Consider the following 27571-nt stretch of genomic DNA (forward strand, 5'->3'; position numbering starts at 1 on the left):
TGGTGCATTCCCAGCATTTGGGAGGCTGAGATCAGAGGACTGCGATTCAAGGACAGCCTCAGCTACCAGCTACTTAGTGAGGCCCTTTGCAACTCAGTGAGACCCAGTTTCAAAATAAAAGAATAAAAAAATAGGTCTGGGGGTGTAGCTCAAAGGTAGACTGTCCCTGGGTTCCATCCCCAGTACCAAAAAAAAAAAAAATACTGGCAAGAATGTGGGGAAATAGAAGCTGTTAGACATGATTAATGGGATTGTAAATTAGTACAATTATGAAGATCAGTCTGGAAGTTTCTTAGATTATGAATAGAACCACCATACCATATGACCCAGCTGTATCTCTTTCCAAAAGAACTGCAGTCAAAATATTACAATGACACATGCATAGTCATATTTATAGCAGCACAATTCACAATAAAGAACTTATTGAACTTAGGTGTCCAAAAACAGATGAATAAATTTTAAAATGTGGTATATACACACAATAAAATTTTACTCGGAAGCCAGGTGTGGTGGCACATGCTTGTAATCCCAGCACTTGGGAGGCTGAAAAAGAATCACAAGCTCTTGGCCAGCCTCAGCAACTTTGTGAGACCCTCTGCAACTTAGTGAGACCTTGTTTCAAAGTAAAAAGAATAAAATAGGGTTGAGGGTATAGCTCAGAGGTAGAATGCCCCTGGGTTCCATCCCCAGAATAAAAAAAGAAAAATTTAAAAATACGTATGTTGTGTTTATTATTCTCCCCAATTTTAATTATTAACTGACAGACTGAGGTACTAAGAATTCAACCCTGAGACAGGTATGGTGGTACACTCCCATAATCCCAGTACTTGGGAGGCTGAGACAGGAGGATTGTGGATTTGAGGATACACTCAGTAGACTCTCATCAAACTAGTGAGACCCTGTTATAAAAATAAAAGCTGGGTGTGGTGGTGCACGCTTGTAATCCCAGCACTTCAGGGGCTGAGATAGGATTGCACAGGTTCAAAACCAGCCTCAGGTACTTAAGCTCTCAGCAACTTAGTAAGACTCTGTTTCCAATAAAGTATAAAATAGGTCTGGGAGTATAGTCTGGAGGTAGAAAAGCCCCTGGGTTCCACCCTTAGTACTACAAAAATAAATAAACAAAAATAAAAATAAAATAGGACTAAGGGTATGGCTCAGAGGCAGAATATCCCTGAGTTTAATCCCCAGTACCACAAAAAATTTAATTAGTAAAAGAATTCAACCCAGAGATTCACTACCCCTGACCTATATTCCTGTTTTTTTGTTTTTTTGTTTGTTTGTTTGTTTGTTTGTGTGGTACTGGGGTTCCTGGAAGCCCTTCTACCTCCAGGCTACACTCCTGCGGGCTACACTCCCAGACCTATTTTATACTTTTTTATGTGGAAACAGGGTCTGGCTTCGAATCTGTGTGATCCTCCTGTCTCAGCCTCCCAAGCATGGGGATTACAAGCGTGCGCCACCACACCCTGCTCTCAATTTTCTTTTAATTTTGAGATAAGGTCTCACTATGTTGCCAAGACTGGCCTCAAAATTATGACACTCCTGCCTCAGCCTACAGAGTAGCTGGGATAAGAGGTGTGTGCCACTTTGCTCACATAATTGATTGACCAAATAGAATGATTAATTTGGTATTGAGGAGTGAACCCAGGACCATTCTACCTCCAAGCTCTCTTATTTTTTATTTTTAAATAGGATCTTGCTAAGTTGCTGAGTATCCCACTACATTGTTAAAACTGGCCTCAAAGCTGTGATCCTCCAGTCTCAGAATTACAGGCATGCATCCCATTCCTGGCTCAAAATTTTTATTTTTAATTACTGCTGCCTAAAGACAATTTGTGTGTACTGAGGGAGGGATGTTAATTTTGGAGGAAAAAAAAATCACAGTTACATTCTAATACATACAATTGTGTTAAATGATATGTTCATTATCTTGATTGTGGTAATGGTTTAATAGTACAAATTTAATTAAGTATTTATATAAACATTTATTTTATATAAATGTATTTTCTCTTATTATACCTCTTATACCTCAATATAACCTTTTTTTGGTGTGTGTGTGTGATAATGGGAATTCAAACTAGGAGCATCCTACTTCTAAATACATCCCCAGCCAGATTTCTTTTCTTTTCTTTTCTTTTTTTTTTTTTTTTGCGGTACTGGGGATGGAACCCATCCTCTGAGCTACACCCCCAGCCCTATTTTTTAATTCTTTATTTTGAAGCAGGGTCTCACTGAGTTGCAAAGGGCCTAAGTAGCAACTAAGGCTGTCCACAAACCGCGATCCTTCCATCTCAGCCTCCTGAATGCTGGGACTACAAGTGTGTGCCACCACACCTGGCTCAGAACTGTTTTTTTAAATAAGATAGAAATCGCTGGGCGTGGTGGCGCACGCTTGTAATCCCCGCGCTTGGGAGGCGCAGACAGGAGGATCACACAAGTTCAAAGCCAGCCTCAGCTCCTGAGTGAGGCTCTCAGCAACTTGGTGAGACCCTGTTTCCAAATAAAGTATAAAATAGGTCTGGGAGGCCGGGCATGGTGGTGCAAGCTTGTAATCCCCGCTCTTGGGAGGCAGAGACAGGAGGATCGTGCAGGTTCGAAGCCGGCCGCACGCGCTGGCTTAGGAGACCCTGTTTCCAAATAAAAATGTTAAAATAGGTCTGGGAGTGTAGCCCGGAGGTAGAAGGGCTTCCAGGAACCCCAGTACCACCAAAAAATTTAAAAAAAATAAAAAATAAAAAAATAAATAAGATAGAAAGCTGGGTATGGTGGCACACACTTGTAATCCCAGTACTTGGGATAGTGTACTTGGGATATGCCGGCACATGCTTATAATCTCATTACTTGAGAAGCGGCGACGGGAGGATTGCAGGTTTGAGCACAGCCTCAGCAATTTGTGAAGCCCTCTGTAATTTAATGAGACCCTGTTTCAAAATAAGGACTAGGGGCTGGGGATGTGTAAGAGTGCTTGCCTAGCATGCATAAGGCTCTGGGTTCAATTCCCAATACCGTGGGGGAAAAAAAAAGACTAAAATAGGGCTGAAAGTATAGCTTGAAGGTAGAATTCCCCTGGATTCAATCTCCAGTACCACAAAAAAAGGAAAGAAAGGTACAATCTAGATTCAGGAGCAAGAGAGAGAGGATTCCTAGAGATTCAGAAGAAACAATGTCTTGGTCTGTCTGGGATCCTATAATCACAACTGAGGAGCTTATAAACAACAGACATTTACTTCTCACAGTTCTGGAGGCTGAGCTGTCCAAGACCGAGGACCAGCAAATTTGGACCAGCAAATTTGGTGTCTAGTGAGAAGCCAGTTCCTGATTCATAGAAGGTCATCTTCACATTGTGTCCTTCCATGATAGAGATGGTGAGAGGTGTGAGGCCTCTTTGATAAGGGCACTTAATCTCATTCAATGAACGAGCACTTATAATCAGCCCGCAAAACTTACCCACCTCCCAAAGGTTGAATCCCTTTGGGAGTGAGGTGGGGGTGGGTGTGTGTGTGTGTGTGTGTGTGTGTGTGTGTGTGTGTGTGTGTGTGTTATCTGGGATTGAACTCTGGGGTATTATATCTCTGAGCCATAACCCCAGGCCTATTTTATTCTTTTTTTTTTTTTTATTCTGAAACAGTCTCACTAAGTTGCTGAGGGCCTCATTAAATTGCTGAGGCAGTGCTCAAACCTGCAATCCTACTGACTCTACTTCTCAAATAATGAGATTATCAGAATGTGAAAGGGTATCCAGCCCACTTTTTTTTTTTTTTTGGCGGTACTGGGGATAGAACCCAGGGATATTTTACCTCTGAGGTAGCTGCAGCCTATTTTTTATTCTTTATTTTCAAACAGGGACTCTCTGAGTTGCAAAGAGCCTCACTAAGTAGCTGATGTTGTCCACGAACCAGGATCCTCCTGTCTCAGCCTCCCAAATGCTGGGATTACAAGCATGTGCCAATAGGCCTGGCTCCAGCTCACCCTTTGAAAATAACAATTCAGTGATTTTTAATATATTCACAAAGTTATACCTAAGTACCTGGCTTGGGAGCTACAATTTCAACATTTGAACTGGTGGCTAAAGCACAAGCATTCAGCCATAAGCAGCAAATTAGAAAGGGAAGAAAGAAGAGAGGGGAAAAAAAAAAAAATATATATATATATATAGCATCCAGTGGCCAAGAATAAAAAAATGAATTTCTCAAACAAAATATTACATTCTGTGTGATATAAACAGCTTCGTATATACTTCTCCAGGGAAATCCTGAATGAAATTTGCAGTGCTTTCAGTAAGAACAGATTTATCTTTGGGGTACTCACAAAGGATACTATAAATAACTAAATGAAATTTGTTTTTGGTGTGGCACTGGGGATGAAACCCAGGGACATTCTACCTCTGAGCTACACCCCCAGCCATATATTTTATTTTTGAAACAGTTTCACTGAATTGCAAAGGGCCTCATTAAGTAGTTGAGGCTGGCTACAAACCACTATCCTCCTGTCTTAGGCTCCCAAATGCTGGGATTACAAGTATGTACCACCAGCCTGGCTAAGTGAAAAATTTTAAAAAGTAAATAAATCCATACCCTAAGAAACACAGACAGACACTGGCCAACTAAGATGATCTTCCCTTTCATGTTTGGGGGACAAATGATACCTTCTTATTATACTATTTCCCTGCTTAGTTGTTGTGTTTTGTTTTTTAGGTTTTTTGTTTTGTTTTGTTTTTTGTTTTTGTTTTTTTTTTTTTTGGTGGTACTGGGGTTCCTGGAAACCCTTCTACCTCTGGGCTACATTTCCAGACAGCTATTTTTTATATTTTTATTTGGAAACAGGGTCTCTTAAGCCAGTGAGGCTGACTTCGAACCTGCGCGATCCTCCTGTCTGCCTCCCAAGCGTGGGGATAACAAGCATGCACCACCACGCCCGGCTGCTTAGAAGTATTTAAAGGTAACATATGAGGCGCTAACAATTTCAGAGCTTAGCTCATTTACCAATGAAATTAAACTAGATTGTTTATCAAAAATTTGTACAAAGTATTTATATTAAGCAAGTGAATTTTTAGTTTTGTTTGTAAAGTAAGGAAAGAGTAGGCTACAAAGTATGTTATTAGAATTTTTTAAATGTAGCAGCTTTGGACCCATCTTGGTGGTACACACTTGTAATCTCAACAGTTGGGATGCTGAGACAGGAAAATCACAGGTTCAAGACCAGCCTCAGAAACTTATCCAAAATTTTAGCAAACTAGTGAGGCTCTATTTCAAAAAAAAAAAAAAAAAAAAAAAAAAAAAGCACTAATGATGTTGCTTGGAGATAGAATGCCTCTGGGTTCAATACTCAGTACCAAAAAAAACAAAACAAAAAGCAGTTTTGAGCAAGGCATGGTGGCACACACTTGTAATCCTAGTACTTGGAAAACTGGGACAGAAGAATCACAGGTCACAGCCAACCTCAGCAACTTAATGAGGCCCTCTGCAACTTAGTGAGACCCTGTTTTTAAATAAGAATAAAAAATACGGCTGGGGGTATAGCTTGGAAGTAGAATGCCCCTGGGTTCCATCCCTAGTACAGCAAAAGAAAAAAAAAAAGATATCATTATCATTCACATCCCATAAAATTCACCTTTTGTTTTATTTTGTTTTTGTGGTACTGAGGAATTGAACCTGGGGGCATTCTACATCCAAGCTACACCCCTAACCCTATTGTTTATTTATTTATTTACTTCTTATTATTTTTAATTTATTTTAATTAATTAATTTATTTATTTGTGGTACTGGGGATAGAACCCTTCTCTGGGCTACACTCCAAGACCTGTTTTATATTTTTATTTGGAACAGGGTCTCTTAAGCCAGCGAGACTGGCTTCGAACCTGTGCAATCCTCCTTTCTCTGCCTCCCAAGCGCGCGCCACCACGCCCGGCTATTTTTTTATTTTGAAACTGGGTCTTGCTAGGTTGCTGAGAGTCTCACTACTTGCTGAGGCTGTCATCGAACCTGAGATCCTCCTGTCTCAGCCTCCCAAGTACTAGGATTACAGATGAATACCATCACACGCGCTCATTTTTTTCAAGTATACAATTTAGTGATTTTTAGTATATTCACAAAGTTATATACAACAATCACTACTAATTCCAGAACATTTTCATCAAACCAGAAAGAATGGAGCAATCACCAATGCATTATGTCCTGCTACTATGGGTTGGAATAATCTAAAATTTTAATATAAGTAGGATCATAATATGTGGCCTAATGTGACTACTATCTACTACTCAGTGATTTTTGTTTTGTTTTGTTAGTACTATTTCTGAGCTACATCCCCAAACTTATTAATTTAGAAAAATGGCCTCACTAAGTTGCAGGGGCTGGCCACAAACCTGCAATTCTCCCATCTCAGCCTCCTAAGCACTGGGATGATAACATATAACATTATGCCCAAATCAGTCAAATGTTTTTAAGGTCCATCCATGTTGTAACATGAATCAGCACTCCATTCCCATTTATTTATTTATTTATTTATTTATTTATTTATTTATTTATTTATTTATTATTGTGGCCCTGGGGATGGAACCCAGGGGCCTCTACCTCCAGGCTACACTAAAACAGGGTCTCACTAAGTAGCTGAGGCTGGCTTTGAACCTGTGCAATCCTCCTGTCTCAGCCTCCCAAGTACTGGGATTATAAGCGTGCTCCACCACACCTGGCTTCCATTCCCTTTTAACACAGAGTAATAATGCACTGTAGGAAATACTACAGTCTATTCATCCATCATCAGTCGATGGGACATTCAGATTATTTTTACTTTGTGACTATTTTGAAAAATGCTATTATGAATATTTACACATATTTTTTATATTACCTTTTCTTAGATTTACACTTGAGTGGGACTGCTGATTCATATGGTTACTTGATCATTAAAAAGTCATCATACTGCCAGTACTGCCGGGCGTGGTGGCGCACGCTTGTAATCCCAGCATTCCGGAGGCAGAGACCAGAGGATCACGGTTTGTGGACAGCCTCAGCTACGTAGTGAGGCCCTCTGCAACTCAGCGAGACCTTGTTTCAAAATAAGGAATAAAAAATAGGGCGGAGGGTGTAGCTTGGAGGTCGAATGCCCCTGGGTTCCATCCCCAGACCGGCAAAATAAATAAATAAATAAATAAATAAATAAATAAATAAATAAATAAATAAAAAAAATAAATGAATAAGTAAATAAATAAATAGACTAAAAAATAGGGCTGGGGATATAGCTAAGAGGTACAATATCCCTGGGTTCCATCCCCAGTACCATAAAAAAATGTGGTTGTACTATTTTACAATGTCACCAGCAATATATGAAGGGAACAATTTTCCCACTTCCTTGTCAATACTTGTTATCCTTCTTATTTTAGCCACTCTAGTAGGTGTGATGCAGTCTTAGTTTACATTTCTCTAATGCCTAATTATATTGAGCCTTTTTCCAATGTTTACTGCCACTTGTATATATTCCTTGAAAGAATATCAACTCAAATCTTTTGTCTATCACCAGAATTATTGAGGTAAATTATTCTGCACATACAAGATATTATTATCACTTTGAGGTAATGAAAGTACTCACATTTTGCTTTCTCTTCATCTCTGCCTCTTGTAAGGAGGACAAGCCCAACTATTAAGTTATTGAAGTGTAGTCCTTTAGATGTTCCACCAAATGAACAGTAAATCACCTAGAAGAAAATTGCAACACTAACCTTAGGAGATGCTTCAGTTGTTTAAGAATTTGAGATGGTTATAGCCTTTAATGAATTTTATCTCCATCTCCATAAAAGGTTCTGGTAAATTCTAGAAAAAAATGTCAAGTTTCTCTCTCTTCTTTCTCTTTTGCACCTTGTTATTATATTCAGCCAAGAATGTATTCATATATATACTGAATAGTTATTCTTTCCTTTTGGAGTTCTTACCAAATTCCAAAAGGACAAAAAAGAAGAAAAAAAGTCCTCCTTAAGTTGCAGCAATAATGTGCTAAGAATTTTGTGCAACTACAGAACTTTCTTCAACCTAAGACAGGAGGATCACAGTTCACGGCCAGCCTCAGCTACTTAGTGAGGCCCTATGCAAATCAGTGAGACCCTGTTTCAAAATAAAAAATACAGGGCTGGGGTATAGCTCAAAGGTAGAATGCCCCTGGGTTCCATCCCCCGTACTGCAAAAACAGACAAATAAATAAATAAATAAATAAATAAATAAATAAATACCAACCCTCTAATGATTTTTACTTAGTAAAAGTTAAAGAAGAGCCAGGCTGGTGGCACATGCTTATAATCCCAATACTTGGGAGGCTGAGACAGGAAACTTTGTTTCAAAATAAAGAATAAAAAAATAGGGCTGGGATGTAGCTAAGAGGTAGAATTCTGCTGGGTTCAATGCCTGGTACCATGTAAATAATAATAATAATAATAATAATAATAATAATAATAATAATAGGGCTGGGGCGGGGGTGTTGCTAGGAGACAGAATGTTCCTAAATTCAATCCCCAGTACCAGAAAATAAAGTTAAGATAAAGTATCTTCTTAAACATTTGGGAGCCATGGATATGTAGATAGAGTGCTGGCCTACTCTGATATTAATGTATAAAATTTCTTTTGGTAGTTATGATCTCACTAGCCTCCTTTCAGGCAATGATGTCATTCCACTAAATAATATGATTGCTTCAGAAGAGAAGGAAATCCATCTATATTTTCAAAGAGAAAAACTTATACTAAAATCCTACCTCTAATCTTATCACTGAGTAAAAAGACAGGTGTGTGTAGGACTCTCTAGCTTAGGAAAAGGCTGTGCCTCCTCTCAGCTGCTGCTCTGCAGCCTTGGGCCTTGGGCCTTTCTCTTTTAGCTGTCTTGTGAGTACAGAGCATAGAGTTATGCCACTGCTCCCTGGGGGTGGGGGGTAGGAGTAGAGCAAGTGAGGAATACTAGTCTATACCCTGGCCTCTGGAGTCTGAGAGACTTGAATTTGAAACCAAGTTCTATTAAAATACTAGTTGTGTGGTGTTATGCAAATTACTTAAGTTCCTGAGCCTTAGTTTCATTCTGTTACACATTTGTGGAAACAACATGCAACATTTCCTCACTGCAAGACCTAGGCTGAAGTACAGCCCTTCTGACAAATGCCGTCATAGGGCAGAAATTAAATCCTGACTCCACTTTGTAAATTAGTAAAAATTCCACATTAATAAGCTCATAACTTTTTTCTTTTTTCTTTTTTCTTTTTTTTTTTTTTTTTGGCGGGTCTGGGGATGGGACCCAGGGGCATCCGACCTCCGAGCTACACTCCCTGACCTATTTTTTATTCTTTATTTTGAAACCAGGTCTCACTGAGGTGCAGAGGGGCTCACTAAGTAGCTGAGGCTGTCCACGAACCACGATCCCTGGGTCTCAGCCTCCTGAATGCTGGGATTACAAGCGTGCACCACCACGCCCAGCTAAATACATTCACAACTTTTGCCTCAGAAAATATTTTTTCTTCTGGGCAAGGCAAAGCATACAACTGTAATCCCAGTATTTGGGAGGCTGAGACATGAGGACTGCAGGTTTGAGGGCAGTCTCAGCAACTTAGCAAGACCCTATTTCAAAATAAAAAATAAAATAGAGCTGGGGTTTAGCTCAAAGTAGAATGCCCCTGGGTTCAATTCCCAGTAACTAACACACACACACACACACACACACACACACACACACACACACACACCCCTTGGGGGAAAAAACTTAGTCAAGTGAACAACTATTTTATATTAAAAGCTGAATCAAAAAGATTACCTCAGCAACTTTTGGGGGCACTCCATCCCCAAGCACTTCCCTGATGAAGCAGTGCTGGCCCATGTAATATGAGAGTCCACAGGTCCTCTTGAAGGCATCTTTAAGTCGTTTCAGCTCTACATCTGTAACTACAATTCAGAAATAGAAGATGGGTAAGAAAACAGAAAGGAAAAGCAGTATCTCAAAATCCAATTCTGAAAAACTGACCAATACTCTTTCAGATAAGTAAAACAAACTTAATGACAGTCATTAATTCTAATATTCTCAAATCTAATTTAGTAAATAAGTATAAAGATTCTTGACTTTTTTTTGTAGTATAGGGTTGATTAAACCCAGAGGCATTTTACCTCTGAGCTATACATTCAACCTGTATCATTTTATTTTGAAACAGGGTCTCACCAAGTAGAGGGGCTCAGGAGCTTACTGAGGCTGGCCAAGATTCTGCAATCCTACTATATCAGCCTAAGCACTAGGATTACAAGGCATACTCTGCCAAGCTGGCTAAAAGAACATTTAAGATGGGCATGGTGGTACAGGCTGCAACGCAGAATTTGGGAGGCTGAAACAGGAGGATCCCAGGTCAAAAGCTTACCTTTGCTACTTAGAAAGACCCGGTTTCAAAATAAAAGAGAAACTTTAAAAATTAGTTAATTAATTAATTAAAAAATATAAAAGGGCTGTGTAGCTCAGAGGTAGAATGTTCCTGGGTTCAATCCCCAGTACTGAAAAAAAAAAAAAAAGTTTATTATTCAGACTAGGAATGTAGCTCAGCTGTATGTACAGTGTAAGCACTTGCTTACTTAGCTCTGCGTTCAATCCCCAGTTTCAAAAAAATAAAAGGATACTCAATAAGTACATCCATTTATGTGGAAGATAGTTCTTAAATATATCTTAGATTTTTGTCATTTTTATAAAGAAAACAATTTATAATAATTTATAAATAGATGGATTTTTTTGAGTGTGTGGTACTAGGGATTGAACCCAGAGGCATTCTACATGCAAGCTACATCCCCAGCACTATTTTTCACTCTTTATTCTGAAACAGGGTATCACAAGTTGCAGAGGGCCTCACTAAGTACCAAAGCTGGCTGTGAATCTGAGATCCTCCTGCCTCAGCCTCTCAAGTACTACTGGCCACCAGCCTGGCTATAAATAGATGAAAATTTTAAACACATAGCAACAAAACCAAAGTAATTATCAAGCCATTGACTTAGACATTTAGGATGATTTTCAACCAGGGGTTCTGGTGGTTTACGCCTGGGATCCCAGTGCTTGGGAGGCTCAGACAGGATTGTGCAGATTCAAAGCCAGCCTTGGCAATTTAGTGAGACTTTATTTCCAAATAAGAAATAAAATCAATCTGGGTATATGACTTGGAGGTAGAATGCCTCTGGATTCTGTACCAGTATTGGGAATGGCCTAGGAAGATTTGATAAACCTAGAGAGGCAGCAAGACTGAGACTGTTCTGTCATAAAAAGAAAGGGATATAATTAGATCATTTCAGATATAAACTCTGGGCAAATAGGAAACAATACAGAAAAAGGTTCAGGCAGCTCACTATACTGCAGAGAGAACAAACATAGAAATGAAAAGTAGACTGCTACTACAAGACCAAAAGGAGCTACGTATGGGAAATATTTAGAAGAAAAAGTAAGTAAAACATGGAGCTTGAATGAGAACAGAAGCAGTCTAGAATAATACCCAGCTTTCTACAGTGGAAAACTTAAAGGATGTTGTTATGCAAACAGGGGAAAGAAAGAGGGGATGGGCGAAGAGGAGGAGGAGGACTAGCAAGTTGGAAAGAAAAGATAAATTCTTTTAAGGACCTATTGAATATGGGGTATCTTAGGCAGATGCGTGACGTTTTTGAATTTTGGAAGGTTAAATCCCAGTACCACATAGGTTAATTATTAACTTTATTATAAAGATTAGGGCCAATTTGATGGGAGTCATCAGTTTATAGTGGTAATTAAAACTATGAATAAGAAATTGGGGATACAGCTCAGTGCCAGCGTGGTGTGTGTGTGTGTGTGTGTGTGTGTGTGTGTGTGTGTGTTGCTGGGATTGAACCTGGGGCATTGTACCTCCCAGTTCCATCTAGCAGCTCTTTTCATATTCATTCGTTCATTCATTCATTCGCAGCACTGGGGACAGGACGCAGGCATTCTACCTCTGAGCAACTATCATCTTTTCTCTATGTATTTATTCAAGAATTAGCTCTTTTATCATCACCATACGTGTTGCATAAGAGCCCTCTCCCATAAGACAGGCAATCACTGAGCAATTAGCCGTGTGCCAAGCTCTCTGCAGGCTTTATCTAGTTGGTCTTTCTGCTCTACTTAACTGTTGATAGTGCCTTCTGCTTGGCCTTTGGAGGCCATGTTCTTTTGTTTCTCCCCTGTCCTATTGATTATTCCTTATCCATTTTCTTTTTTTTTTTCCTACTTTGTTTTCTTTCTTTTTAAACATTGTAAACATTGGCTTCTCTTAGTTTAATGCTTTTTACTGATGGTCTTTTGGCTTATTTGCTCTTGTTTTTGTTTTGGTGCTGGAGATCAAATTCAGGGCCTTGTGAATGCTAAGAAAGCGCTCCATACACCAGGCATAGTGAAGCATGCCTGTAATCCCAGTACTTGGGAAGCTGAGACAGAAGGATCACAGATTTGAGACCGCCCTCAACAATTTAGGGGAACTCTCAGAAACCCAGCAAGACCCTGTTTCAAAACAAAACAAAAAATAAAAAATAAAAGAGCTGGGTGTGGAGGCACATGCTTGCAATCACAGTACTTGGGAGGGTGAGATAGGAGGACCACAGTTCGAGGATAGCCTCAGCTACTTAGTGAGGCCCTTTGCAACTCAGTGAGACCCTGTTTCAAAATAAAGAATAAAAAGTAGGGCTGGAGGTGTAGCTCGGCGGTAGAATGTACCTGGGGTCCATCCCTAGTACCGTGGGGGGAAAAAAGAATATAACATAATAGCTGGGTGTGCTGGTGTATGCTTATAATCCCAGTACTTGGGATGCTACAACAGGAGGTTAGCAGGTTCAAGGACAGCCTCAGCTACTTAGTGAGACCCTATTTCAAAGTAAAATAGGGCTGGGGATATACCTGAAATGTTCACCCCTGGGTTCAATCTCCAGTAAGAGAGGGGGGGGGGGAGAGTTATATATATTTATAAAAAAAATAAAAAGGATATATATACATATATATTTATTTATATAAATAAATAAAATGGTGGCTGGACATGATGGCATACACTGGTAATCTTAGTGACTCAGGAGTTTAAGGCAGGGGGATCACAAGTTCGAAGCCAGAACAGGCAATTTAGCAAAACCCTGTCTCAAAGTAAAAACGATTGAGGATGTAGCTCACTCAGTGCTAGAGTACCCCTAGGTTCAATCCCTAAAATCAAAAAAATTTTTAAAATGCAAACAATGATCATCAATAGAAGAGGATAAATAAATTATTGTATACACAGAGTATCAGACAGACACTAAAACGCTGCCACAGATCCATATTTACTGAAAATAACTACAAGTTTTATTTACTCAAAATTAACTTGGTAACATTTGGTTAATCTGTAGACAAGGAGTACATAAAAACGTTCCCCATGTGGGGCTGGGATTTTAGCTCAGTGATAGAGCTGTTCATTGTGGAAGTTCCCTCTCCCTCTCCCTCTCCCTCTCCCTCTCCCTCTCCCTCTCCCTCTCCCGTACTGGGGATGGAACTCAGGGGCATTCTACCTCCAAGCAACACCCCAGCCCTACTTTTTTATTCTTTATTTTGAAACAGGGTGTCACTAAGTTGCAAAGGGCCTCACTAAGTAGCTGAGGCTGTCAACTAACTGCGATCCTCCTTGTCTCTGCCTCCCAAATGCTGGGATTACAAGTGTGTGCCACCACCATGCCCAGTTTATTCTCTATTTTGTTTTGGATTCTTTTGTTTGTTTTTTGTTTTTTGTTTGGTGGTTACTGGGATTCCTGGAAGCCCTTCTACCTGTGGGCTACACTCCCAGACCTATTTTATACTTTGTATTTGGAAACAGGGTCTCTTAAACCAGTGAGGCTGGCTTTGAACCTGCGTGATCTTCCTGTCTCCGCCTCCCAAGCAAGGGGATTACAAGTGTGCGCCACCGCACCCGGCTTATTCTCTATTTTGAAACAGGATCTCACTAAGTTGCCAAGGGCCTAAGTAACTGAGGCTGGCTGCAAATACGCAATCTTCCTGTCTCAGCCTCCCAAGTACTGGGATTACAAACTACAAGCATGCGCGCCCATACCTGGCGCACACCAGTTTTTATTTGGAACTTGAGCATCTACAAATATTGCCAGAGAGGGAGGTGGTTTCTAGAACCAATCTTCTACAGATACTGAGAGAAGACTGTAATACCAGCTTCTTTTCCCTGTGGACCTAGCTGCAACCTAACACTGAAGCAAAGGGGAGGAGAGGAAAAATGAGAGCGCAAAAGAAGAGGACTATTAAGAAGAGAACTGTCACTGTGATAAATGAACTGAAATCATTGTATTTGACTAAGAATGCTGCCTTATTCAAAGATATGGGGGTCACATTGCCGTGAGTACATCAACACACTCAAAGGATATTAACATTCCACACAATTACAAACAAAATGAAATACTTCATAAAACAAAATCTGCCATCAACACTACATAAAAGAAGCAAACCAGGGCTCACTTAGTCTTAAAAGATCAAAGGTTCTGGCTGAGGGTATAGCTCAGTGGTACAGCATGAGCCTAGCACGTGCCAGGCCCTGTGTTCAATATACTGACCCCCCACCCCAAGATCAAAGTTTCAATCTAGAAATTCGGCTGTATTCACTGGCAACAGGTTGATCTAGACCTGATATTTACTCAAAGCATAAGTACATTCACTTGCTGGATTTACTATATTTATCTACAAAGGCTCCTAATTAGTCATAGTTGTTCTTAAATCACCTCTAGAATGCAAACACATACTGATCTTGTAAGAGAAAATTTAAGAACAGGATTTCAGCCGGGCGTGGTGGCTCAGGCTTGTAATCCCCACGCTTGGGAGGCTAAGACAGGAGGATCACACAGGTTCGAAGCCAGCCTCAGCTACTTAGTGAGGCTCTCAGCAACTTAGTGAGACCCTGTTTCCAAATAAAATAGAAAATAAGGCTGGGAGTATAGCCTGGAGGTAGAAAGCCTCTGGTTCCACCCCCAGTACCACAAAAAGAAAGAGAGAGAGAGAAAACGAACGTGACTTCTTGTATTTAATCTATTGATCAAGCAAAAGACTAGTTCAAAGTCCAAGAGTTCCCTAGAGGATATATTCTGTTTGAATTTAAAATATAAATTAAGCCGGGCATGGTGGCATACACATGCAATACTTGGGAAGCTAAGACAGAGGATCACAGATTCAAAGCCAGTCTCAGCAACTTAGTAAAAACCCTTAAAAAAAATTATAATTTTATGGTACCGGGGATGGAACCCAGGGTCATTCTACCTCCGAAACAGGGTCTCACTAAGTTGCTAAGAGCCTCACTAAGTAGCCAAGTTATTATTTTTTTTTTTGAGCAAGACTGTCTCAGAATAAAAAATAAAATTAGGAGGTAGAACGCCCCTATGTTCAATCTCTAGTAATAATAAATAAAATATAAACAAGAAGAGAAAAATAATGTCTTTTTTTTTGGTGTTAGGGAATGAACCCAGGGGCATTTTACCTGAGATACAGCCCCCAGCCTATTTTGGTTTTTTTGTTTTTTGGGGGGTTTTTTTGGGTGGTACTGGGGTTCCTGGAAGCCCTTCTACCTCCAGGCTACACTCCCAGACCTATTTTTATATTTTTATTTGGAAACAGGGTCTCCTAAGCCAGCGCACGCGGCTGGCTTCGAACCTGCGTGATCCTCCTGTCTCTGCCTCCCAAGCGCGGGGATTACAAGTGTGCGCCACCACGCCCGGCTGCCCCAGCCTATTTTGAAACAAGGTCTCTCTAGGCTGAAGAGAGGCTCACTACTTGCTGAGGCTGTTCTTGAACCTGCAATCCTCCTGTCTCAGCCTCACAAGTATGGAATTACAGGTATGTGCCACCATGCCTGGCTTTTGCATATTAGCAGCTGGGCAAGGTGTAATATAACTGTAATCCCAGTACTTGGGAAAGTGAGAAAGGAGAATTGCACGTTCGTCAATAGCCTAAGTAAGTAGTGAGATTCTCATCAACCTAGTACAACCCTGTTTCCAAACAAAAAATAAAACAAGCCTGGGGTGTAGCCTGAAGGTAGAATGCCTCTGAGTTCCATCCTCAGTAAAACATACACACACACCCCATAGAAGAGATTAGAGGAAAGGAATCTAGGAAAGTCCATCAAAAGGTGGCAATACAGCCCGGTGAGGTGGCACACACATATAATCCTAGTATTTAGGAGGCTGAGACAGGAGGATCGATCACAGGTTCAAGGACAGCCTCAGCAAACAGTGATACACTCATCAGTCTAGAGAGACCCTGTTTCAAAATAAAATAAAATAAAATAGCCCTTCCGCCCCAGCAGCCATTGACGAGTGGCAGCGATGGCTCTGCACTACCCTATGGCCGTGGGCCTCAACAAGGGCCACAAAGTGACCAAGAACGTGAGCAAACCAAGGCACAGCTGCCATCGCAGGCGCCTCACCACGCACACCAAGTTCGTGCGGGACATGATCCACGAGGTGTGCAGTTTTGCACCCTATGAGCACCGCGCCATGGAGCTGCTCAAGGTCTCCAAGGACAAGCGAGCCCTCAAGTTCATCAAGAAAAGGGTGGGCACGCACATCCGCGCCAAGAGGAAGCAGGAGAAACTGAGCAGCGTCCTGGCTGCCAAGAGGAAAGCGGCGGCCAAAAAGGACTGAGCCCCCCCCCCAGTACCCACTAAATAAATGTCTTCACAGCAAAAAATAAAATAAAATAATTAAATTAAATAAAATAGAGCTAAGGGTGTAGCTCGGAGGTAGAATGCCTCTGGGTTCAATCCCTAGCACCAAAATAAAATAAATGTTTTTTTTAAAAAAAAGGTGGCAATGCTCACACTAGAAAATCAAGAATCAAGACAGAGAGGTAGAAATAGTATGTTCAGTAGCAGGAAGGAATACACAGTGGCACAAAGGACAAAAGATGTTAGACATATATGGACTACAGTTTTAAAGAATGGGATGAGTAGCCGGCATGTTGGCGCACCCTTGTAAGTGCTTGGGAGACAAACAGGAGGATCCCAGGTTCAAAGCCAACTTTAGCAACACAGAGAGGCTCTCAGCAACCTAGTGAGACCCTGTTTCAAGTAAGATAGAAAAATCGATTGAACTGGGGCTGTAGTTTAAAGGTAGAATGGGTTCTGTGTTCAATCTCTAGTAGAGTTCTTTTTTTTTTTTTTTGGTTCCTGGAAGCCCTTCTACCTCCAGGATACACTCCCACGGGCTACACTCCCAGACCTATTTTTTAACTTTTTTATGTGGAAACAGGGTCTCTTAAGCCAGCACGGCTGGCTCCAAACCAGTGCGATCCTCCTGTCTCTGCCTCCCAAGCACGGGGATTAAGCGTACGCCACCACGCCTGGCTCAATCTCTAGGAGAGAGAGAGAGAAAAGAAAGAAAAGAAAGGGAAGGAAGGAAGGGAAAGAAAGAAAGAAAGAAAGAAAGAAAGAAAGAAAGAAAGAAAGAAAGAAAGAAAGAAAGAAAGAGGACGGAAGGAAAAGGGAGGGAGGGAAGAAGGAAGGAAGGGAGGGAAGGAAGAAGGAAAGACTTCAAGAGAAAACAGTATGGCAGAGAAGTGAAAGGAGTATCTAAGGGGGCTAGGGCTAGAAATACATACACAAATGAGTTCTATTTATTTATTTGTGGTACTGAGGACTGAACCCAGAGGCCTCTACCTCTGAGCTACACCCACAGCTCTATTTTATTTTTTATTTTGAAACAGGGTCTTCCCAAGTTGCTGAGGACCTTTCTAAATTGCTGAGGCTGGCCTCAAACCTGCATCCTTCCCTTCTCAGCCTCCCAGGTACTGGGATCACAGACGTGCATCTCATTATGCCTGGCTGAGTTTTGACTATTTTTTCCCCCTTTGGTACTGGGAAATTGAACCCAGGGGCATTCTACCTCAAACCTACACCCCCAGTCCTATCTTTTTTTTTTTTTTTTATTCTTTATTTTGAAACTAGATCTCACTAAGTTGTAAAAGGCCTCACTAAGTAGCTGAGGCTGGCTAGGAACCTGTAATCCTCCTGTCTCAGCCTCTTAAGTACTGGGATTACCAAGAGTATGCCACCATGCCTGGCTGAGTTTTGACTTTTAAAGAGTTATTCTTAGAATTATTCTGGTGAAAATGTGAAAAGGAAGTGTGATAAAGCATAAAACATTTTAAGCAATTCAAATCTAAAAGATACTGGAGCCAGGTGTGGTGGCGCATGCTTGTAATCCCCATGCTTGGGAGGCGGAGACAGGAGGATCACGCAGGTTCGAAGCCAGCCTCTCTGGTTTAGGAAACCCTGTTTCCAATTTTTAAAAAATATAAAAATAGGTCTGGGAGTGTAACCTGGAGGTAGAAGGGTTTCCAGGAACCCCAGTACCACCAAAAAATAAAAATAAAAGATACTGGAAAACTAAATCTGATTTATGAGTTAAGAGCTCAGTGTTCATAAAAATGCAACATACTTCACAATTAAAAAGAGCATTTTAGAACCGAGCGTGGGTGCATATGCTTGTAATACCAGTACTTGGGGAGGCTGAGACTAGAGGATCACAGGTTCGAGGACAGCTTCAATAACATAATAAAACTCTCAGCAATCTAGTGAGATCCTGTTTCAAAATAAAATAAAATTGGGCTAGGGGTGTAGCTCAGAGGTAAAATGCTCCTGGGTTTCATCCTCAGTAAAACATGAGACACACAAACACACAGACACACACACACACACACACACACACACACACACACGACATTTAGAAAAAGATAGTCTATAGATAGAGAGCTCTATAACCCAACAATCCTCAATTTACTTCATTCTCTATTCACAGAAAAAAGGAAGAAGAACTGATGGGTTTCTGATGGAGAACTCTTAGCAAAAGTCCACCATCTGCTATAAGACCTAAGAGAGAACTGATACAGAAAACAGAAGCAGAGAATAGGATTGAGAAAAGTTGGGAAAACAAAACTTAAGAAAGCTGACAAAATTAACATGAGCTCCTGGCACATACTTATAATCCCAACGATTTGGGAGGCTGAGGCAGGAATATCACGAGTTAGAGGCCAGCCTGGGCAATTTCTTTTTGTATGTGTATGTGTTACTGGGGGTGGGACCCAGGGGCTTTCTACCTCCAGGCTATACTCCCAGACCTATTTTATATTTTATTTGGAAACAGGGTCTCACTAAGTTGCTGAGAGCCTCACTCAGTAGCTGAGGCTGGCTTCAAACCTGTGTGATCCTCCTGTCTCAGCCTCCCAAGCGCGGGGATTACAAGCGTGCGCCACCACACCCGGCCTCAGCCTGGGAAATTTAATGAGACCTGTCTCAAAATAAAGTTAGCCAGGTGTGGTATAACACACTTGTAATCCAAGTACTCGGGAAGCTGAGACAGGAGGATTGCAGGTTCACACACAGCCTCAGCTACTTAGTGAGGCAGCTCAGTGAGACCCTGTTTCAAAATAAAAAAATAGGGCTGGGGGTGTAGCTCAGAGGTAAGTTCAACCTCTAGTACCACAAAAATGAATGAATATAAAAGTCAAATAGAAAGGGCTGTGATGTAGATCAGGGGTTGAGTACTTGCCTAGCATGGAGAAAGTGCTGAGTTCAATCCCATACCACAAACAAAACAAAAAACAAAGTTAAATAGAATTGGTTTCCCTAATTCTACTGTCTCACTGCTGTGGTCTGTCCACTATACTCATTCATGACCTTTACTTCCTAGCCCATCCTAGTTGCACATGGCCTTCAGACAGGACATTCCTCCTAGTAGTGTTTAAACTGTACTTGTAACTGACTTTTTGTTCAACAGCATTTATTTTTTTCTTTCTTTTTTGTGGTGCTAAGGATTCAAACTAGGGACATTGTACCTCGTAGCTACACTCCCAGCCCTATTTTATTTTTATTTGGGAACAAGATCTCGCTAAATTGCTGAGAGCCTCACCAGGTTGCTGAGAGCCTTGCTAAACTGCTGAGGCTGGTTACTCTCAGCCTCCCATGTACTGGGATTACAGGAATGTGCCACCATGCCTAGCTAACAAGCATTTATTAAATGTCTTCTAGGATCCTGGTATGGTGGCACACACTTGTTAACCCCAGTATTTGAGAGGCTGAGACAGGAGATCACAGGTTCAAGGGCAGACTCAACAAGCAATGAGACTCTCATCAACCTATTGAGACCCCCTGTTTCCAAACAAGAAATAAAATAGGGCTGGGGTATAGCTTGAAGGTAGAATGCCTCTGAGTTCAATCCCCAGTACCCCCCCAACGCACGCATACACTCTATCTTCTAGGGCCAGGCACAGTCAAGATGAGTAAGACATAATCTCCCCATCACCATTCTTTCTTTTGTTTTTTTTTCAGTACTGGGGTTGGAACCTAGAGGCATTCTACCTCCGAGTTACACCCCAGTCCTATTTTTTTATTCTTTATTTTGAAACAGGGCCTCACTAAGTTGCTGAGGCTGTCTGCAAACCGCGATCCTCCTGACTCAGCCTCCCGAATGCTGGGATTACAAAAGTGCACCACCACGCCTGGCTTCCCCTCCACCATTCTAATATCTCAAAACTTAGTAGGGAAAAAAGACACTCAATAAAAATAAGTGGAAATAATTACAATGAGTACCAAAATAGGTAATGATACCTAAGATACCTAAGTCTTACAAGAGATGGTGATTTTTTTTTGGGGGGGGGGGGCATGGGGGATTGAACCCAGGGGAATTTACCTCTGAAGTACACTTCCAGTCCTAGTTTTATTTTTATTTGGAAAAATGGGTTCACTAGGAAGCCGGGCATGGTGGCACATGCTTATAATCCAGCACTTGGGAGGCTGAGACAGAAGGATCATACAGGTTTGAAGCCAGCCTCAGCTACTGAGTGAGGCTCTCAGCAACTTAGTGAGACCCTGTTTCCAAATAAAGTATAAAAAAGGTCTTGGGAGTATATCCCAGAAGTAGAAAAGCCCCTGGGTTCCACTCCTAGTACCACAAAAATAAAGGGGGGGATCTCCCTAGGTTGATGAGTGTCTCATTACTTGTTGACACTGTCCTTGAACCTTTGATCCTCTGTCTCAGCCGGGCAGTACTAGCATTTCTTGCTACCACACCCAGCTGAGATAATGACTGAAGAACAGGTGAACCCTGTTCTTCAAGGTGGAAGGGCACTCCACACAGAGAAAACACATATATAAGGATGAAGTGGTCCTGGATAATCAGAGAAATACAATTAGTATGATACAAATGGAGGTAAGGATTTAAGAAGCAGAGATGTAGGGAATGAGGTTGGAATGAAAACTGACAGACTTAACAAAACCTTGGCTTTATTTATTTAATTATTTATTGTAATACTAGGGATCAAACCCAGAGTCATTCTACCTCCGAGCTACACCCCTAGCCTTATTTTTTATTCTTTATTTTAATTTTTTGGTGGTACTGGGGGTGGCACCCAGGGGCTTTCTACCTCCAGGCTATACTCCTAGACCTAATTTTATATTTTATTTGGAAACAGGGTCTCACTAAGTTGCTGAGAGCCTCACTAAGTAGCTGAGGCTGGCTTCGAACCTGTGTGATCCTCCTGTCTCAGCCTCCCAAGCGTGGGGATTACAAGCGTGAGCCACCACGCCCAGCTTTTATTCTTTATTTTGAAACAGGGTCTCACTAAATTGCAGAGGGCTTGAGTAGCTGAGGCTGGCCACAAAGCTGCAATCTTCTGGTCTCAGTCTTCCAAGTGCTGTGATTACAAGTGTGCACCACCACACCTGGCTTACCTTGACTTTAAGATAATATTCCCAACTGAAAGATTGTACTTTTTAGCTTCTCTTAAAACTAAAAACAGCCAATAAAAGGTGGGTTCGCGGCTAGCCTCACCTACTTAGTGAGGCCCTCTGCAATTAAGTGAAAACTTCTTTCAAAATAATAAAATAATAATAATAAGGAGCCAGACATGGTGGCACACACTTGTAATCCCAGCATTTGGGAGGCTGAGACAGGAGAATTGCAGTTCGCAGACAGCCTCAGCTACTTACTGAGGCCCTTTGCAACTTAGTGAGACCCCGTTTCAAAACAAAGAATTAAAAAATCAGGCTGGGGGTGTAGCTCAGAGGTAGACTGCCCCTGGGTTCCATCCTCATTATCGAAAAGAAAAATGAGCCACTGTTGTTTTGTTGTGGTACTAGGAATTGAACCCAGGGGCATTCTACCTCTGAGCTATACCTCCAGTCCTATTTTTTTTCTTTATTTTGAAACAGGGTCTCATTAAGTTGTGGAGGGCCTCACTAAGTATCTGAGGCTGGCCATGAACCTGTGATCTCCCCGTCTCAGCCTCCCAAGTACTGGGATTCCAAGCATTCACCACTAGGGCACTATACTGTATTTAAACTAATCTTTCAGTTGTGCACAGTGGCTCATGCCTGTAGCCCCAACTACTAAGAATGCTAACGCAGGACTACTTGAACCCAAGAGTTTGAATCCAACATGCACAATAAAGCAAAACCCTATCTCTTAAAAATGAAAATAATGCCAGGCGTGGTAGCGCACGGTAGCACACGCTTATAATCCCAGCATTCCGGAGGCTGAGACCAGAGGATCGCTGTTTGCGGACAGCTTCAGCTACTTAGCAAGGCCCTTTGCAACTCAGTGAGACCCTGTTTCAAAAAATAAAAAAGAATAAAAAATAGGGCTGGGGGTGTACCTCGGAGGTAGAATGCCCATGGGTTCCATCCCTAGTACCACACCAAAAAAGAAAAAAAAAGAAGAAAAAAGGAAAAAAAACTATTATTTTGTTAAAAATCCATCCAAACTTAATCCTGACTGATATAACTCATAGGCATTAGTTGCAAGTTTATGGAAGGATGATCTAAGCCATGTTTAAAATAGCTTCTTAGGTGGTCTGCCAGGTGTGTTGGCAGCGCACGCTTGTAATCCCAGCGCTTGGGAAGCTGAGACAGGAGGATCACACAGGTTCGAAGCCAGCCTCAGCTACTTAGTGAGGCTCTCAGCAACTTAGTGAGACCCTGTTTCCAAATAAAGTATAAAATAGGTCTGGGAGTATAGCCTGGAGGTAGAAAAGCCCCTGGGTTCCACCCTCAGTACAGAAAGAAAGAAAGAAAGAAAGAGAAAAAGAAAGGAAGAAAGAAAGAGAGAAAGTTTCTTAGGTATAAAACAGAGTCAGTCTTATATTTACACCTGTGTAAATGTGCTAAAAAAACTAGTCCAGACTGGAAGCATAAAGAATAGTTGGGAGACTACGACTTTAGTTCAGACGAGAGATGAAGGTATAAACTAAAAAGGGAGATAAAGCAAGGAAAATTCAAAAAAGATAGTACAGTTAAATGAATAGGGTTCAATGAAAGAGATATCAAAAGACAAGGAAAAAAATAAACTTTCATGATTGTGTGTGTGTGTGTGTGTGTGTGTGTGTGTGTGTGTGTGTGTTGTTTCTGGGGCCTGAACCCAGAGGTATTCTACCTCCAGCCCTATTTTACTGTTCATTTTGAAACAAGGTCTTGCTAGGTTGATGAACGTCTCACTACTTGCTGAGGCTGTCCTCACACCTATGATCCTTTGTCTCAGCCTTCCAAATAATGGGATTACAAGTGTGTGCCACCAAGACCAGCTAACTTTCATGATTTCTAGGTGTCTATTTCATTCAAAGGTACAGTCAGTGACACTGATGAAAATCAGGTCTATAGGATAATTTGAATATTTTACATTGTGTTCATATTTCTGTGTTTGTTTTCCAGTGGTAGGGACTGAACTCAGGGACATTCTATAGCTGAGCTACACCTCCAGCTTTTTTTATTTTTTATTTTGAAACAGGGCCTCACAAAGTTCAACCAGGCTGGCTCCAACCTTCAATCCTCCTATCTCGGCCTTCTAAGTAATGGGATCATGGGCCTGTGCCATCACGTTTTGCTTTCATTTCTGATATTAGCAGAATGTGTCCTTGACCACCCAAATGTATACATAGAAGATTTAACCCACAGAATGGCTCTATGGAGGGTAAGGAAGTAATTATAGTTAAATGAGGTCCTAATAAAAGGGTCCTGATCCACTAGGACTAGTGTCCATACAAGAAGTGACACCAGAGATATCAAGCACTCTCTCTCCACATGTGCAGAGGAAAAGCCCTGAGAGGACTCAGAGAGAAGACAACTATTTGCAAGCCAAGAAGACAGCCATCACTTAAAACCAAAACCTAGTGGAACCAATTCTTATTTTCAAAAGACAATAAAATTTACGTTAAGTCACCCAGTCTTTGGTAATATGTGGTATTACCAAACAGCACAACAGTCATTGTCTGCTCTAAACTCAAATGTTTTTCTTCTTCTTCTTTTTTTTTTTTTTTTTTTTTTTTTTTTGTGTGTGTGTGTGTGTGTGTGGTACTGGGGATGGAACCCAGTGGCATTCTACCTCAGAGCTACACCTCCAGCCCTATTTTTTATTCTTTATTTTGAAACAGTATCTTAATAAGTTGCAGAGGGCCTCACTAAGTAGCTGAGGCTGGCTGCAAACCTGAGATCCTCCTGTCTCAGCCTCCCAAATACTGAGATTACAAGCATTCACCACCACACCTGGCTGTTTTTCTTCTTGATACCAGCGATTATCCTATTTCTGTAAGTGACAAGTGAGGGATATTTTCATACCCATTCAGACATTTCCTGAACTCTACTATAACTATACTCTTTTTTTTTTTTTTTTTTTTGCAGGTCTGGGGATGGAACCCAGGGGCATTTGACCTCCGAGCTACACCCCCTGCCCTACTTTTTATTCTTTATTTTGAAACCGGGTCTCACTGAGTTGCAGAGGGCCTCACTAAGTAGCTGAGGCTGTCTGCGAACCGCGATCCTCCAGGTCTCAGCCTCCCGAATGCTGGGATTACAAGCGTGCGCCACCACGCCCGGCTAACTATACTCTTTTTACTTCAAAAACATATAAAAAACAAAATATAAACTATATAAAATGTAAAAACTTGAATCCACTCTTGTGAAGTTTATAATTTTAGATATGCATATGACACTGTTTAAAACATCAGGCTTTCAACAGAAAATTATAAGACATGCAAAGAAACAAACAACAAAACAAAAAATGTGGCCCATACACAAGGAAAAAGGCAGCAAACAGAAACTGTCCTTTAGGATGTCCATATATTAGATTTATACTAGGTAAAGACTTTCAGGTAGCCATGATGACTATGTTCAAAGAACAAAGGAAAGCGTGTCTAAAGGATTAAAGTATGAGAATACTGCCTCATCAACTGGAGATTATTAATAGAGAAACAAATCACAAACAGGAATCAATTAAGCTAAGCACAGTAGCACATGCCTATAATCCCAGTAACTCTGGAGGCTTAGGCAGAAGGATAATCAGTTGGGGGCTAGCCTGGGCAACTTAGTCCCAAAATAAAAAATAAAAGGGCTGCAGATATACTTTACTGGTAGTGTCCCTGGATTCAAGTTCCAGTACCACTCCTCTCTAAGAGAGAGAGGCAGGCAGGCAGGCAGGAGAAAGGAAGGGAGGCAACTTGAAATTCTAGAATAGGGAAGTACAATAACAATAATGAAAAATTCACTGAAGGACTTCAACACTTTTTTTTTTTTTTGGTGATACTGGGGGTGGAAGCCAGAGGCTTTCTACTTCCGGGCTATACTCCCAGACCTATTTTATATTTTATTAGAAACAGGGTCTCACTAAGTTGCTGAGAGCCTCACTAACTAACTGAGGCTGGCTTCGAACCTATGCGATCCTCCTGTCTCAGCCTCCCAAGCGTGGGGATTACAAGCGTGCGCCACCACGCCTGGCTTCAACACAGATTTGAACAGAGAGAAAAAAGAATCAAAGAACTTAAAGACAAGCCATTGAGATTATCCAATCTGAAAGATAGACTATCCAGAGCTTTAGAGACCTGTGAGTCAGTACCAAGAGCAATGATGAGAGTATACAATATCCAAAAGTACAGAATGGGATAGAAAGAGTATTTGAAGAAATAATGGCCAAACTTCCTAAATTTGCCAGAAAACATTGATATGCACAGTGGAATTAGATGGGTCCCAAGTGAAAAAAGAGATCTACACTGAAACATATCATAGTCAAAATGTCTAAGCCGGGCGTGGTGGCGCACGCTTGTAATCCCTGCGCTTGGGAGGCAGAGGCAGGAGGATCGAGGCCAGCCGCGCTGGCTTAAGAGACCCTGTTTCAAAAATACAGAAAATAGGTCTGGGAGTGTAGCCCAGAGGTAGAAGGGCTTCCAGGAACCCCAGTACCACAAAAAAAAAAAAAAATGTCTATAGCCAAAATGAAATAATCTCATAATTAGCAAGGCAAAAGCAATTTATCAGGTACATCACATATATTACAAAGAAGGCAGTGGAAAAATATATTCAAAGTGCTAAAAGAAAAATAATTTTGAGCCGGGCATGGTGGCGCATGCTTATAATCCCTTTACTAGGGAGACTGAGACAGGAGGATTGCAGGTTCCGGGATAGCCTCAGCAAGTAGTGAGACTTGATCAAACTAGCGAGATCTTTTTTCCAAATAAGAAATAAAATTGGGCTAGGGTTGTAGCTTGAAGGTAGAATGCTTCTGGGTTCAATCCCCAATATCAATAAAATAAAATAAAAATAAAATAGATCTGGGGATGCAGACCAGAGGCAGAAGGTCCCTGAGTTCTATCTGCAGTACCACAACTATATATATATATATATATATATATATATATATATATATATATATATATATATATATATATATATATTTCAATCAAGAACTGTATATGCAGCCGGGCATGTGGTGCACGCTTATAATCCCCACACTTGGGAGGCGAAGACAGGAGGATCGTGCAGGTTCGAAGCTAGCCCTGCTGGCTTAAGAGACCCTGTTTCCAAATAAAAAAATTTTTTTTTTAAATAGGTCTGGGAGTGTAGCCCAGAGGTAGAAGGGTTTCCAGGAACCCCAGTATCACCAAAAAATAATAATAATTATATATGCAATGAAACTATACTTCAAAAAAGGAAAAATTAGATTAGTGCTAACTAAACAAAAACTAAAAGATTTTACTACTAGCCCACAAGAAATAATAAAAGGGCTGTGCATGGTGGCACACACTTGTAATCCCAGCATTCAGGAGGCTGAGACCAGAGGATCACGTCCACGGACAGCCTCAGCTACTTAGTGAGGCCCTCCGCAACTTAGTGAGGCCCTCTGAAACTTAGTGAGATCCTGTTTCAAAATAAAGAATTAAAAAATAGGGCAGGGGGTGTAGCTCAGAGGTTGAATGCCCCTGGGTTCCATCCCCAGACCCGCAAAAGAAAAAAAGAAAAAAAGAAAGAAAGAAAAGAAAGGAAAAGAAAAGAAAAGAAAAAGAATTTTAAAAATAGGCTAGGGGTATATAGTTTGGAGGCAGAATGCCCCTGGGTTAAATCCTCAGTACCACAAAAATAAATAAATAAATAAATAAATAAATAAATAAATAAGAAAGAAAAAAGAAGGAAGAAAAAAATACAACTAGCAGCCAGGCATGGTGGCATATGGCTATACTCCCAGTACTTGGAGAGCTGAGACAAGATCACAGGTTCAAGGGCCAAACTCAGCAATTTAACTAGACTCTCAGTAACTTA

General features: G+C 41.0%; 2 protein-coding genes across 2 annotated transcripts in view; one reads left to right on the forward strand and one right to left on the reverse strand.

The window, feature by feature from the left end:
• Positions 1-27571, reverse strand: part of USP32 (ubiquitin specific peptidase 32) — a gene marked incomplete at both ends in the record, with an annotated part of 179685 nt that overhangs the window by 104717 nt on the left and 47397 nt on the right. Inside the window, 2 exons of the mRNA XM_080712815.1 lie at positions 7585-7690; positions 9778-9905. Of these exons, the coding sequence (XP_080568941.1) occupies positions 7585-7690; positions 9778-9905 (234 nt within the window). The remainder of the gene's footprint in view (positions 1-7584; positions 7691-9777; positions 9906-27571) is intronic.
• LOC308275257 (large ribosomal subunit protein eL36-like) lies at positions 16323-16640 on the forward strand (the record flags this gene model as incomplete). Its single annotated transcript, XM_080713402.1, has 1 exon — positions 16323-16640. The coding sequence occupies one exon, from the start codon at positions 16323-16325 to the stop codon at positions 16638-16640; it is 318 nt and encodes a 105-aa protein (XP_080569528.1).

This window comes from Muscardinus avellanarius (genome assembly GCF_963383645.1).
Source record: "Muscardinus avellanarius genome assembly, chromosome: 16".
Taxonomy (NCBI): domain Eukaryota; kingdom Metazoa; phylum Chordata; class Mammalia; order Rodentia; family Gliridae; genus Muscardinus; species Muscardinus avellanarius.